This window comes from Phacochoerus africanus, chromosome 15 (genome assembly GCF_016906955.1).
Source record: "Phacochoerus africanus isolate WHEZ1 chromosome 15, ROS_Pafr_v1, whole genome shotgun sequence".
Classification (NCBI taxonomy): Eukaryota; Metazoa; Chordata; class Mammalia; order Artiodactyla; family Suidae; genus Phacochoerus; species Phacochoerus africanus.
The window spans coordinates 34561613-34578153 of NC_062558.1; the positions used below are offsets into that span (position 1 = coordinate 34561613).

Consider the following 16541-nt stretch of genomic DNA (forward strand, 5'->3'; position numbering starts at 1 on the left):
TTTTTAAAAAATAAACTAAATGGAGTTCCTGTAGTGGCTCGGTGATTAATGAATCCAACTAGGAACCATGAGGTTGTGGGTTTGATCCCTGGCCTCGCTCAGTGGGTTAAGGATCCAGCATTGCCTTGAGCTGTGGCATAGTTCACAGACAGGGCTCAGATCTCTCGTTGCTGTGGCTCTGGCGTAGGCTGGCAGCTACAGCTCCGATTAGACCCCTAGCCTAGGAACCTCCGTATGCCGCTGGTGCAGCCCTAGAAAATACAACAAGACAAAAAATAATAAATAAATAATAATAAATTAAAAAATAAACTCAGTTCACTAGTGGCCTAGAGGGTTAAGGATCTGGTGTTGTTACTCCTGTGGCTTGGGTTGCTGCGGTGGCCCAAGTTTGATCCCCAGGCTGGGAACTCCCCTGTGCTGCAGTTATGGCCAAATAAATAAAGTCATATTCTTATTGTTTTGATTTGAAAGGCAGGTCAGTATTCTAATTAAAGATATTAGAGAAAAAGTATTTTTCTGTTCTACAAGAAATAAATAATGTTTTTTAAGTTCCCTCTGTGAATATCTAATATCATGAAGAAAGGAAGTGCATTAAGGGAAGACTTTCGGAAAAACTATTTTGGGAGCATTTGAACCTTTCATTTTCAACTTTACATAAGTTTTCTTCATTCCCTCTGCTTTATCCTTCCACTGCCCATCAACATACAGTTTAGTTCTTAGTACTCATTACACTTCATGCCTTTCATAAAGAGAATAAGGAGTATATCCACATCTTCTCATTCCAAATTTTCATACTGAAGATTGAATTCTTTTAAATCACATTTTTAAAACTTTTTTGCTGCATAAATTATCTAATAGCTTTAGTAGTAACCACTTGAGATTTTTTTGTAATAATACAATAGAAATGCAATTTCCTAACCCCTAATCCTTGTTTGTTTTGATCTTTCAGGGTCTTCTTTTTACTGTACAGTGTTATTTTTAAAATAACACCTTCTCTATAACATGTACCCTCAAATGCCTTAGAGTGGCAGTTACAATTAAAGGCAGAGAGAAAGGGTCACAGGCATGAAAGAAAAGGTATGTGTGTAGTTGAGGTGTATTGGTAGGTAGTTAATACAGAGTCATTGAAGGTTTGTTTAGACTCCAAAAATGTCATGAAATTTGGAAAAGAAAAAAAAGGCAGTTACAAATGGCGCAAATTTTCCCAGCACAAGGAATACTATTGGTGACTGGATTTAGCAGCTAATATGCTTTTGTAAGTATAGCAAACGAGTAGGTTTCCTTGTCTGCGGTGTCTGCCTTTTTTCTCATTGCATTCCCTCCCTCTGAAGAAGCTCTACCTTTTAGTAATTACTATGACCTACCAGTAAGTACACCCAGGAATCTGGGCCCCCTTACAACATGCAGTAATTACTAAATCCCCTTCTGGCTATCTGAGCAAGTTTTTTTTTTTTTTTTAATAAACTTTTTGTCTTATTAATTGCATGCTCTGACCTATTCCATAATCAAAATTGAAAAGTAATTTTCTAACCCTTTTATTTTTTCCTATAGGGATATTAAAGCAGGAAATATTCTTCTAACAGAGCCTGGTCAGGTGAAACTAGCTGATTTTGGATCTGCTTCAATGGCTTCTCCTGCCAACTCATTTGTGGGCACACCTTATTGGTACGTGGAATTAGAAAACATGACATGGTTTTTAAATATGCATTTATAAGCAAGATGGACTCATAGCACTGGTTTTGGTTTTGTTTGGGTGGGTTTGTTTGTTTTTTGACAATGTCTAACCATATGCCTCAAAAGAGATTTCATTAGGAAGGATAGTAAACTCACTTGCAAAAAAGAAACACTCAGACTTAGTGTAAAATTTCCAGTGACTCTAAATTGTTCAAGTAAGGTTGATGTCACTGTGTGTAAACTGAGTAGGATTATCAACTCACTGACAAAGCTCAGGTTTTAGATTTCAAGTTTCCTTGAACTTTTCTCTTCAGGCAATGTAATTTCTTTAACCTTCTCTAACTACCCAATGAGCATAAAGTTCACCTTTCAATGAAAGAAATTCAGATTCTTGTTTTTGTTTTCTTTTTTCTTTCTTTCTTTCTTTTTTTTTTCTTCTGTTTTTAAGTGCTGCACCTATGGCATTTGGAAGTTCCTAGGCTGAGGTCAAAGCAGAACTGCAGCCACAGCCACAGCAACGCAGGATCGAGGTCACATCTGCAACGTATACCAGAGCTCACAACAGTGCCGTATCCTTAACCCACTGAGCCAGACCAGGGATCGAACCTGCATACCCATGGATACTAATTGGGTTCTTAACTGACTGAGCTTCAGCAGCAGCTCTGGATTCTTGTTTTTGTTGAGTTCTCTGATACTTTACCTCACTTGTCATTCTGACTTATAAGTTTCACCTCATTCAATTCAAGACTCCTTCCTTTCATCAAATCATCTGAATTTCATTGTACCTTGGAGAATGATGTATATCCCTGGAAAATTACTTACTAAAAAAAATCAGCTACAAATTGAATTTTTTCCATCATCATCAAATAGCATCTATTAAGCAAGTACTTATACATACTAACAGAGAACAAAGAATATTAAATTATATGGTCCTTCCCCTCCTAATGAAAATGCATTGTGGACAACAAAATACCATCCATTACTATAGACAGGTTTTGTTTTGTTTTTAGCTTGTAGCATCTTGGAAATATCAGATTATATTGCTTTACGTATTTGCATAAAGTATTTTTCATGTTGTTTAAAGTAATTTAAGTGTTTTGTACATATTAATCCTTTACAAATCTCTCTGAGGTAGCCAAAATTCTCTTCATATTATAGATGAGAACACTGATATACAGAAAGGGCTTAGTAACTTAGCTAAGATCAAATGCTAGTAAATGGTGAAACCATGATCTAGTGAAAATACTGTATTGTTTCATGCAAATCACTGAGTATGTTGTTTATGTTTTGAATAGTGTTTTTTCAAATTATTTGTGTAAGGAAATAATAGCTTCATCAGATAAAACTTTAAAAATATGTTCAAAAGCAGCTATTTCATTGAATCACTTTATTAGATGAATTTTGTTTTCAACTTACAACTTGAGTTTGGCACATTATATTTGGCAGGATGGCTCCAGAGGTGATCTTAGCTATGGATGAGGGACAGTATGATGGGAAAGTTGATATTTGGTCACTTGGGATCACCTGTATTGAAATGGGTGAGTAAAGAGTTATTTTCATTGTGCTTGCGAGAATCACTCATTTTGATTAAGAAAAAGAGTTTGAGTAGATATGGCAGTTAACAAATGTGAGAATATACAGTAGTTAATATTAATATTTGAAAAATATTCATTCTCCATATCATGATTGATAATATTTGACTTTCCTTCATAGTTGTATTCATTACTTAATTTGCATTCTAACTTGTATAAGGGAAATCTGATAATAATAGCAGGCTTATCAAAGGTCTGACTCTAAAAACTGACCATATAGAGAACAACCCCAGAGGCAACTTCATATTAGGGGATGCCCCCAGCTTTAAAGTTGTTCCCCAGATATTGTTGCAGTTATCTAATATTGTCTAACATACCACAGAATCTTGATTCTCTGGTTGTATGTTTTGAACTTTAATATACCTTAGAGATAACTTTATCCAGTGATGTACTAGTAAATGTAATAACTCTTCTGGGGGTGGGGGAGGAGCATTTTGTAGCATTTGCCAATTTCTGTGGTGTAAGCATTCCCACCATAGCCAATTTCAAGCTACCAATTTGAATCACTGAGTGTTGAGTTGGAGAAAGATATGCACAGTTAACCTCCTAAAGCTAGTGTGAGCTCCAGGACAATCAATGGTGCCTTTATTTAGATTTTTTTTTAATTTAAAATTTATAGAAATATGGAATTCCTGTCGTGGCTCAGCAGTTAACGAACCTGACTAGTATCCATGAGGACGCGGGTTCCCTCCCTAGCCTCACTCAGTGGGCTAAGCAGGTTAAGGATCTGGCGTTGCCATGAGCTGTGGTGTAGGTCACAGACACAGCTTGGCTCTGGTATTGCTATGGCTGTGGCATAGTCTAGCAGCTGTAACTCTGATTGGACCCCTGGCCTGGTAACTTCCATATGCCACCAGTGTGGCCCTAAAAAGACCAACATTAATAAATAAATAAATAAATAAATAAATAAATAAATAAATATAAAATTTATAGAAACATAGGGAGTTACTGTTGTGGTACAGTGGAAATGTATCGGATTAGTATCCATGAGGATACGGGTTCTATCCCTGGCCTCGTTCTGTGGGTTAAGGATCCAGTGTTGCTGTGAGCTGTGGTGTAGTTCGCAGAAGTGGCTCAGATCCTGCATTGCTGTGGATATGGTGTAGGCTAGCAGCTACAGCTCCAATTCAACCCCTAGCCTGGGAACTTCCATATGCCTTGGGTGCAGCCCTAAAAGAAAAAAAAAAAAAACCTTATAGAAATACATATAATTTAATTTTTTTAAAATTTTTTTCCAGTTTTTAAAATGTAGGTGTCATTTTGTTGTTGTTGTTTGATTTCTTCTATATTGTTATCCAAATTGATCCTGTGGATTTATAAGTTCCAATTTGTTTCTCAAACTAAGGTTTTCTCTTTCCCTAGAATGGCTGACCTACAATGAAAACTATTAATATTAACTATTGTGTATTGGGTTTGTATTGCATTTCCAATTGATTCATTGACCCCCTTCCAACAAAGAAACATGATAAAGAGACACAATTTGTTGTCTTTTTTTTTTAATTATTAAAGAGATATTAGTGAGAGAAAAAGAATTCTAAGGACGAAACTTAGAATATGTATTTAGTTTTTTAAAATAAGTAACATTCATGGAGTTCCCATCATGGCTCAGTGGAAATGATTCTGACTAGCATCCATGAGGATTTGGGTTCGATCCCTGGCCTTGCTCAGTGAGTTAAGAATCTGGCATATAGCAATGCAGTGAGCTGTGGTGTAGGTTGGGGCTTGGATCTCATGTTGCTGCAGCTGTGGCGTAGACCGGTGGCTACAACTCCAATTTGTCCCCTAGGCTGGGAACCTCCACATGCCATAGGTGTGGCCCTCAAAAGACAAAAAGAAAAAAAAGAAAAAATTGGAAAAAACTTCTGGAAAATTCAAAAAAGCCAGACTTGAATTTACTGTTGCTGGGCAACTATTTACATTGTATTTACAACTATTTACATGACATTTACATTGTATCAGGTATTATAAGTTAACTAGAGGTGATTTAAAATATCCTGACATGGGGGTGGGGGATGTGCTTAAGTAACCTGAAACTACTGCACATTTTATACAAGGAACTTGAGCACTTGTGTTCTGGGGTGGGGCGGGGCAATCTTGGAACCAATCCCTGCAGTTACTGAAAAACGACTATACAAACAAATATGAATATACTCTTATTCTATTCCTTTTCACACATAAGCTAACATACAAAGTTGATTCTGTACTTTGATTTTTTTTACTTAACACCATTTTGGAGCTCTGTCTCATAGTAGTAATTTAGACATTATTCTCTCTCTCTTTTTTTTTTTTTTAAACTGGCCTTATGTTATTCCATTATATGGATAGATCATAATTTATTTGATTGTTCCTCTATTAATGAATATTGAGGTAGAAAGTTTCTTTCTTAATTTCTAATATTATGTTTTCTCTCTTTCATACAGAAGAAATTTATCTAATTTATTAACACTGATTTTTGGGGGCACTCTGCAGACGTATTTGTATCCTTTAAAAAGGACTTACAACAAACATTCAGAAATAGTTCGTAGAATTTCACAAGGTGATCCTAAAATTTAGAGGGCTGAAACTAATCAAGACAGTTTTGATGAAAACAAAGTTTGAACAGAAGAATCACTTTAGAACAATCTATATCATAATAATTAAATCAATACTATATTGGTGTAAGGGAAGACTAATATCCAAAAGAACAGACTAGAAAAACCTAGAAACAGACTCATGTATAAGTTGGATTTTAGTAATAAGCCAAAAAGGCATTACAAAGCAGTGGGGAAAGAATGGCCTATTTGTTTAATAACATGAGACGATTTATTAATTATATGATAAAACCCCAAATTAGATTTTTAGTTTATGCCGTACCCAAAAATTAATTCCAGATTTGGGTTAAATACTTAAAAGTAAAAAAGTAAAACTTTTTAAGAGTTTAAACCTGAGTGAAAGTAAAACTCCTTTTGGCCCAGTGGGTTAAGGCTCTGGTGCTATTATTGCAGTGTCTATGGCCACAGCTGTGGTATGGGTTCATTCTCTGGCTCGGGAACTCCCACATGCTGCAGGCATAACAAACAAACAAACAAAAAGTATGCCTTAGCTTCCTTATCTATAATTTGGAGATAATAGTCCAATAAAATAGGTACTATTGTGATGAAGATTAATAAATTAATATATATACTTAAAACATAGCCTGTATAAATAAGCACTATGGAAGTATAGTTATTGTTATTATAGCAGTATCCCTTTATGGGTTTAGAGAAAACTTTCTGAACAATGTTAAAAATAATGATGTATGATAACTTTTAGTATTTTAAAATATAAAGCTATAAAAAAATACAAAAATAAAAAGATAAGCATTGACTGATGAAAGTAGCTTAAACATATCTAACCAACAGAGTATTAGAACAGAATTTATAAAGGACTTTCACAATTTCTTTACCAGAATGAAAAAGACTAATAGGGAGTTCCTGTCATGGCTCAGTGGTTAACGAATCTGACTAGGAACCATGAAGTTATGGGTTCGATTCCTGGCCTTGCTCAGTGGGTTAAGGATCCGGCATTGCCGTGAGCTGTGGCATAGGTCGCAGACGCTGCTCCGATCCCAAATTGCTGTAGTTATGGCTTAGGCCAGCAGCTACAGCTCTGATTAGACCCCTAGCCTGGGAACCTCCATATGCCGCTGTAAGTGGCCCTAGAAAAGACAAAAAAAAAAAAAAAGACTAATAGCCAGTAGAAAAATGGGCAATGAATTCAATCAAGCAGTTAACATTGAAAAGAAAACCTAACTGGACAACAAACATCAAAAGATACTCAGCCTCATTAGTAATCAGGAAAATGCCAGTTAAAACTGTTTCACATGTATCAGATTGGTAAAAGTTTTTTTTGTGTGTGTCTTGTGTCTTTTGTCTTTGTTTTAGGTCCACACCCATATGAGAGTCCCAGGCTAGGGGTAAAAGTTTTTAAAGTTTTAAAGAGGTTAATAAATTTGGAGAAGGTGCTAAAAATGGCTCAGCAGTAACAAACCCAACTAGTATCCATGAGAAGTCCCGTTCAATCCCTGGCCTTGCGCAGTAGGTTAAGGATCCAATGCTGCCATGAGCTGTGGTGTAAGTTGCAGACGTGGCTTGGATCTGGCGTTGCTGCGTCTGTGGTGTAGGCCAGCAGCTGCAGCTCTGATTCAAACGCTAGTCTGGGAACTTCCATATGCTTCAGGTGTGGCCCTAAAAAAAAAAAAAAGACAAAAAAATTAAAATAAAAAAAATAGAAAATAAAAAAACCCCAGGAACTCTGTACACTATTAATACAAATGAGAATTGTTGTAACCACTTTGGAGAGCAAGTTGGCAACACCTAGTAAGGATGAGGCTGAGGCGTGTCAGTGACTCAGCAATTTCACTTCTAAGTATACACCTTAGAAATTTTATGCATGTACCCTGGAAAATGATAAAGACTGCAACCTTCTTTATAGTAAGAAAAGGTGGAAACCACCTAAATTCTTATCCAACGAAGAATGGATAAATTGATTATGGAATACCTGTATCACAGTTAAGGTTATACTGGATCTACATGTATCGACATGGATAAATCTCAGATCATAACATTGAATAGTTAGTGAACAAAGAAAGTCACAAAAGTGTAGGTATAGTTTGATGCCAGTTATGAAAGTTTTGAAATAATTGTATACATTATTTATGAGCATATATACATATATGCACACTAATGAAACATAACATTGATGTAAGAGATCCTTTCAGAATAGTAAATTCTGAAGGGAGGAAGAATAATTATATTTACTTATTTTTAGGAGAAAAGATCTAAAACAAATGTAGCAAAATAATGTTAAATCTAAGCAGTAGGTGTCTGTTATAATGTGCAAATTTTTATGTGTTTGAAATATCAAATAATTTAACTTTTAAAAAATTAGAAATAAATATACATTCCTTTGGTTAGAAAAAACAAAAACTACCCTCTGTGCAGCACACAATTAGCAGTTAGCCTGGATTTGAGTCTTGGCTTTACCAGTGCCTAGCTGGCTGGACTGTCTTGTGTGGCTGCACATAACACCAGCAGGCATTCTCATAGTCTAGAATGTGAATGACAGCTTTTCACATTGTGTAACATGTTGATTATGAGACCTTGGACAATTTTCTAAAATTCCCAAAGCCTCAGTTTTCTCATCTAAATTAAAGCAGCAATATGTATCATATGTATTGTCAGATTTTAATAACATATGTAAAGTATTTAAGATAGTGCTTAGCGTATATCAATCCTCAAACAGCTAATTTCATTCATATGTAAGATTATTCCTGTTTTTGTCTATGTTGTAAAATGAACCAAAATTTTGCTTATAGCACTGAAACTATAGCAACAACTCCTGTTATTATACTTTAAAGGGATGTTCCCCCTGAGTTGAACCTTATAGCTTATTAATGCCTCCCCATTGTTTTAGTAAGTTTTTTTTTTTGGTCTTTTCTAGGGCCGCATCCACGGCATATGGAGGTTCCCAGGCTAGGGGTCCAATCAGAGCTACAGCTGCTGGCCTACGCCACAGCCACAGCAACGCAGGATCCAAGCCACTTCTGCGACCTACACCACAGCTCACGGCAACACCAGATCCTTGAACCACTGAGTGAGGCCAGGGATGGAACCCACAACCTCATGGTTCCTAGTCGGATTCATTTCCACTGCACCATGACAGGAACTCCAGTGAGTTTTTTCTTACCAAAATCTTTCTAAAATATGGATTCTACTTCTTCTAACCTAATTAGAGCAAACGGCACATTCCCTTTTATGATGATTCAAGATGGTCATCACATCCGTTTTTATACTCTTTAGATGTTATAATGGCTGGAGGTTCAAATGGCAGTCGACGTTGGCAAAATAGGTGCACATCCCAGGAGATACCTTAATATTTCCTCTCTTGAGACATATGTGCTTAATTCTGATTTTACCTTTTTATAAAAATGAATTTGAGGAGTTCCCGTTGTGGCTCAGCAGGTTGCAAACCCAACTAGTATCCATGGGGATGCAGATTCGATCCCTTGCCTCTCCCTCAGTGGGTTAAGGATCCAGTGTTGCTATGAGCTGTGGTGTAGGTTCCAGATGTGGCTTGGATCCCAAGTTACTGTGGCTGTGGTTGTAGCTGGCAGCTCCGATTTGACCCCTATCCTGGGAACTTCCATATGCCATAGGTGCAGCCCTAAAAAGCAAAAGTAAAAATAAAAGCAGTGCAGTATGTACAACATGCTCTCTCTATCAGTGTGACTTTGATTGCCTTTTATAAAATGATTTTCTAAATCAAAGAACAAAGTAGCTTCCCAATTGTCTTAGCCTCCACAACAGCTGTTCCTTTAAATTGATAGGTGATAGTATCAAATTATGCCTAAGAACACAGACTCTGTAGTCAGATAAACTGGAGTTCTAATTTCAGCTCTGCCCTTTCTTAGTTGTATGACTTTGGTCAAGTTATTTTAACTCTTTATGAAATTTGCATAATAAGATCCCCTCCCTTAAGGGGATTATCCAGATTAAATGAAAATATGGATTTAAAGTGCTTATTATTATATCTGGTGTATGGTATGTGTAGAGTAAATATCAGGCACCATCATCACAATCCTAGTACATATTTTATCAAATTTTCCATTTACCTTTTAACCTTTCTATAAAACCAAGAGGTACTTTAGCAGCAACAGCATTTTATCATTATAATTGGCAGCATTTTGTTCTAAGTAGTATGTAAAATAGTGGTGCATCTTAAACTGTGATCATCTATTGTCAATGACATGTTAGATTCGGAGAAAGATGATAGTACATGCTCAGTTAATATTCATAAAATAAAATTTTTATCAAGGACATGCAAATTCTCAGCAGGTATTCAAAGTGTATTATATTGGCAATGTAATAAACAATATAAGACCTTTGAGAGCTTCACCATACATCTGTTTCCTTGTCCTTAATCTTATTAATGGACACATGAAAAAGGGTTTTTTTTTTTGTTTTTTTTTTTACATGAAAGGTGATTAAATTGCATATATAACCTTAAATAATGATTTTTCTAAGTTTTCTGTATGTTTGAGGCTTAATGAAATTCTAGCTACAAACAATATAATTTATTTATTTCCTGGCCTTGCCCATGTCATGCAAAAGTTCCCAGCCAAGGGTTGAACCCAAGGCACAGCAGTAACAGGAGCCACAGCAGTGACAATGCCAAGTCCTTAACCACTAGGCCACCAGGGAACTCCCTAGATAATATACTTTCTTGTGTTTTTGCTTTTTTTTTTTTCCGTTTTTTGGCCGCCCCTTGGCTTAAAGAGTTCTCAGGCCAGGGATCAGATCTGGCAATGCCAGATCCTTTAATCCATTGTGCTGGACTAGGGATTGAACCTTCATCCTGGTGCTGCAGAGATGCAGCTGATCCCATTGCACCACAGCAGAAACTCCGGGACAATATACTTTTTTAAAAAAACAAACAAACAAAAAAATTGGGGGGGGGGGAGTGGAGGCTGCACCCGTGGCATATGGAAATTCCAGGCTAGGGGTTGACTTTGAGCTGCAGCTGCCAGCCTATGCCACAGACATAGCAATGCCAGATCCAAGCTACCTATGCCACCCACACTACAGCTCACTGCAACGCCAGGTCCTTAACCCACTGAGCAAGGCCAGGGATCAAACCTATGTCCTCATGGATACCAACTGGATTCATTACTGCTTAGCTATGAGAGGAACACCTTGGATAATACACTTAAAATTTTACTTTTAATATTTAAATTACACTGAAAGTTGTTGGATCATGCCCCTTTCCTTGTAATATCTCTTCTATAACTGTGTATATTTTTTAAAAGCCCCATGCTAAATATTCAGTGTAAATTGAATCACTGAGGTAACATCACAAGACAGGAAAAGGATCATTTTACTGGAACTATCCCTCTTTCTTGGTTCAGGCTCCAAGTTTCCCAAGTGGTTAAACCTGCGTTACAAATTATCTTTTGCTAATTTGACCTTCCATGGAAAAAAAACTAGTTAAATGCATGAATCCTTGGGAAATACTTGGATGTTGAAATTGTCCAGTCATCAGGTATTTTATTTTTCGAGATTTTTTCAAGAGAAGTTAATCTGATGCTCTTCAATTTAAACTACAGACCCTTAATTAACCAGCACAGATCATGGTAGAAGCTGACAAACAGTTCACCTGCATTGACAGGCAATTTACTTTCTTCAGAAATGAATTATCCAAGAAAAACAAGAACATAAAAAACATAAATGTTGTTACATAGTTTCTGTGCCTGGAATTTCCTTCTTCCACATTATTGTTGCTGCTCACTATGTTAATAAATGAATACTGTGATAACTGTGGAGGGGACAGCAGTCTATTTTGTCTTACAAAGCTTCTTTTTCCTTTTTTTTTTTTTTTTAATTTCCGAGTACCAGTACTATCTATTATAAAATGCACAGTGTTATTGAAGAGGCATTGAAGCCTAGTGAAAAGACAGATTTGGAGTTTTATAGGACTGGGTCGAAATCCCAATTTAGCCACTTACTGTGTAATTTGATTTCATTATTTAGGCTAGCTTACCCCCAGTCTCTTCAGTTGGGCAAAGGAGTAATAATGCTTATGTTGCGGCTCAGCAGGTTAAGAATCTGACCAATATCCATGAGGATGAAGGTTTGATCCCTGGCCTCACTCAGTGGGTTAAGGATCCAGCATTGCCGTGAGCTGTGGTGTAGGTCGAAGACACAGCTCCATAAGTAATAGCAATTACTATGATCAGTAATTACTTCAGTTGTTAACCAATTTATTCATTAATCTCCTGCCTTTTCATGAAGTATTTATCTAAAGGCAGGAGTACTCTCTTTTTTTTTATTAAAATGAAGCTCAATCTAAGGGCTCTAATTTAGTGTGAGCTTTGCCAAGCAGAACAGTGTCCAAAGGCTTTACTGAATTCTCCTTCCTGAACTTATTTTTTTGGTCTCACCCATGGTATGTGGAAATTCCTAGGCCAAGGATGGGACCCGCAGGAGTTCCCATTGTAGCTCAGCAGTAACAAACCCAACTAAGATCCCTGAGGTCACAGGTTTGATCCCTGACGTCGCTCAGTGGGTTAAGGGTCCAGCATTGCCATGATCTGTGGTGTAGGTTGCAGATGTGGCTTAGGTCTGGTGTTGCTGTGGCTGTGGCATAGGCTGGCAGCTATAGCTCTGATTTGACCCCTAGCCTGGGAACTTCCATATACTGCTAGTGTGGCTCTAAAAAAATTTTTTTTTTTTTAAAAAAGGTGTGGAACCTGCACAGTTGCAGCCTGTACCATAGCTGTGGCAGCGCCAGATCCTTAACCCACTGCACCACAGGGAATGTTGTTTCCTTCCTGAACCTTGATCTCATAAAACATGTGGAACATTCACAAAAAACTTGATCATCTTTAAATTAAGACATCATTGTTTTGGAGTTCCCATTGTGGCACAGAGGAAACAATTCCAGCTAGTATCCATGAGGATGCTGGTTTGATTCCTGGCCTCACTCACTGGGTCGGGGATCCAGTGTTGCTGTGAGCTGTGGTGTAAGTTACATATGTAGCTCAGATTCCGAGTTGTTGTTGCTGTGGCTGTAGCTCCAGTTTGACTCCTAGCCTGGGAGTTCCCGTCGTGGTGCAGTAGAAACAAATCCTACTAGGAACCGTGAGGTTGCGGGTTCGATCCCTGGCCTCGCTCAGTGGGTTAAGGATCCAGTGTTGCCATGAGCTGTGGTGTAGGTCACGATGCAGCTGGGATCTAGTGTTGCTGTGACTCTGGTTGTAGGCCGGCGGCAACAGCTCCAATTAGATCCCTAGCCTGGGAGCCTCCATATGCCATGGGTGCGGTCCTCAAAAGACAGAAAAGACAAAAAACAAAACAAAACAAAAAAACCTATTCCAAAAAATTGCAGAGGAAGGGACACTCCCAAACTCATTCTATGAAGCCACCATCACCCTCATACTAAAACCAGACAAAGATACCCTCAAAAAAAGAAAACTACTGACTCCTAGCCTGGGAACCTCTATATGCCACAGGCGTGGCCCTAAAAAGCGCAAAAAAAGAAGGAAGGAAGAAAGAAAGGGAGGAAAGAAGGAAAGAAAAGGAAGGAAGGAAAGAAAGAAACTTTTTTCCTCTAATTTAGTTAATTCACCTTTTTACTTTTTTATGCTTTCACCTTTTTCCTTCTTTGGAGAAAATATGAATTACATATCACAAGTTATCTTCAAAGCACTTCCAGTTCCTATTCTGCTGTTTATCTGGAGAGTTTCTATGCAGACTATTATATTCTGCAATAAGGGTTGACAAACTTTTAGCTAAGGACCAGGTAATAAGTGCATTAGTCCTTTCAGTCATACTCCCCTACTGTTGTAGCATGAAAGCAGACATAGACAACCCATTAATGAACGAACGTGGCTGTGTTCTGATAAAACTTTGTAAAAACAGACTGTTAGCCAAATTTGGCCCACAGGCCATAGTTTTCCAACCCTTGCTCTATAGTATGCTGGCTCAGCAATGAACCCTGTCACCATGGCTCAGAAGATTTATATCGTACATCTAGCAAAGGACTTGAACATAGGTGAAGCCATCTGAAACTGATACTTAGCAAAATGCTTCTCAGACCACAGAGCTGTGTACTCTGTTTGGAATGTGTTCAGTAGCATGATTATCTACTAGAGCTGTTCCACCCATCTTGTGGCCGGCTGTCTTCCTGCCTTGTTCACAGCAGAGTGTCTGCCACTTATAGGCCTCACCATTCCTGCCCCAGATTGGAGTTACTGCCTTTTGTATCACTATAAAATTGGGTGTTAGTGTTGTTGTTCCTTCATCCTCCTCTTTCTGAACATCTATTCTTTCTTTAGTTCCCCTTCCCAGCTGTTTCTCCTGTGCAGTGTATATTCTTCTGAGCAGCTTAATTGTATACTTCTTGCTAATGAGTGAGAGGTTTCCTATCCTTTTAACAGTTAGTGACTCCATCACATAGCATCTGATGTATGGCCCAAGACTGACTGACTTAGTAATTTTCGTGATTTCATGCTGCACAAAGGTTGTTTGTTTGTTGAAAGGGTTTCTTCTTTGCCTTAATTAGGCTTACTTTCCTGTATTTTTTAAAATCAGTATTTTGAGGCCCCCCAAAATTTATACTAGGTGCTGTGCTCAGCAAAGATGAACAAAATAGACATTGTCCCTGCCTTCATGAAGTTTAACAAAGAGGACACATATCAAGTAAAGAAATACACAAATCATTAATTACAATTGTGATAGGTAGTAGAAAGTTAAAATATAATTTGCAATGACAAAATCTAGTGGCCTAGTCTTGAGAGGGTCAGAGAAGGCGTCCCTGAGGAAGTGATTGTATGCATATAGTAAACCTTGAATAGATATTTGTTAAATTAATTCAGAAAAGCTATTATATTTAAGGTAAAGCCTGAAGAATTGGAAAGAATTAAAGATAAAGTTTAGGGAACAAAAGTGAGAAGGGAGTCCAGACAGAGCAACATTTGTGAAAGACTCTGAGCTTGTGTCTTTTAGTGAAGCAAAAGATGGCATGAGAAGAGGCGGGGGGAAACATTGCTTTTCAGAATGAAGTGCTCAAGGTAGCCAGGGTCATGTTAATAAAGGCCAGCAGACTAGGTTTAAGGATCTGGACTTCATCCTAAACATGATGGGAAGCCATTGATATTTACATGATGTGTTCCTAGTTCCACATGGCTTGAATACTTGAAGTTGTCAGAAGGCCAAGCTCTAGACACTTCATAGAATCTAATTCCTGATAAATAAAATAAAATTTAACCTGAGCCATTTTATTTTTGTCTTCTACATTTGAAACAGGTATAAAATCCCTTTGTCCACACTACAACTTTCAAATTTCCACTTGTTAACAGTTTATGTCCCCATAATACTGGTATCTATTTGGTAGAGTAAAGTACACTGTTAAGAAGTTAATAAAAAATATTTGTGTGAAATTCCCATCATGGCTCAGTGGTTAATGAATCCAACTAGGAACCATGAGGTTGCAGGTTCGATCCCTGGCCTTGCTCAGTGGGTTAAGGATCTGGCGTTGCTGTGAGCTGTGGCGTAGGCCGGTGGCTACAGCTCCGATTAGACCCCTACCCTGGGAACCTCCATATGCCATGGGAGTGGCCCTAGAAATGCAAAAAGACAAAATATATATATATATATTTGTGGAATCATAGACTACCATATTTCAATGATATCAGAGATCATTTAGTCAAGATTATAAGAGGCCCCTTCAAATATCACCAATAAATAAAGTTGCCTTCTGCTGGAACTCTGCCAATAGCTTTAAGTTCATGACTCTCAACATTGTTCATTCTGGGTTTTAGGGGTTTTTTTTTTTTGTCTTTGGTTTTGTTTTGTCTTACCACTTTGGCCTTTCACAAGTTCTTCCTTCTATGAGTGAAAATGTCTTCCATTCCCTGCCCTTAGTTCTTGTTCTGTTTCTTAGAATTGCAAAATATAAGCCAAATTCACCATTTTGTAAGTGGTTAATAGAACAATTTTTACTTAAAAACCAAGATGCTCTAATAAAACCTGAGATCAGATTATGAATTACAAAGTAGGATATTTAAAGAATCATTAGGGTAAACACAGTAGAATGAGATAGTGATTTATCTTCTGTGACATAATAACTAATAAATAGCATAAAATTAACTGTACTCTGGACTAGAACCTTCTTTCTTTCCTTTGGTCAACAAACGGAGCACCTAATATGGGAGTACCATCTTATTACATATGCTAGAGAATAAATAAAAAGAGTGAGGGTATTAGGATTGTAAGAGCTTTTTTTAGAGTTTGTGATTTCTTTTGAGAGAAAAGATTTGTGTATTTATGTAAATGTAATAGGAGAACACATGTCAAGTGAGCAGTATGCTAAAAAGGGCAATAGAGGGATTTCCCTGGTGGCTCATCAGGTTAAGGATCCAGCATTGTCACTGCTGTGGCTCGAGTCGCTGCTGTGGTGGGGGTTCACTCCTTGACTCAGGAACTTGTGTGTGCCATAGGCACAGCCAAAAAAATGAAATAAAAATAAAGAGAGCAGTAGAAATTCCAAAGAAGAGATCATGATGGGCTGGCATGGAGTCTTCTTCTGCAAGAAATATCTGAGTCACCAAGTTTCTCCTTAGAATGGGATGAAGCAAGCCTTGCTTATTACGTTTATCCTCCTTTTCCTACCTCCATTTTCCCCTCCATCCACACTCAGACCAATTCTTTGGCCTCGATGAGCCTTCAAACAGTGTTTATTGAATTGAATTACTTTATT

At 37.5% G+C, this 16541-nt stretch overlaps 1 protein-coding gene across 3 annotated transcripts in view; it reads left to right on the forward strand.

The window, feature by feature from the left end:
• Positions 1-16541, forward strand: part of TAOK3 (TAO kinase 3) — a 194832-nt gene that overhangs the window by 111832 nt on the left and 66459 nt on the right. For 2 of the 3 annotated variants that reach the window (XM_047759663.1, XM_047759664.1), the window contains exons 8-9: positions 1552-1665; positions 3121-3212. In XM_047759663.1, coding sequence (XP_047615619.1) covers positions 1552-1665; positions 3121-3212 — 206 coding nt within the window. Of the gene's footprint in view, positions 1-1551; positions 1666-3120; positions 3213-16541 lie in introns of those variants that run through there. The other variant, XM_047759665.1, reaches the window with a different exon arrangement.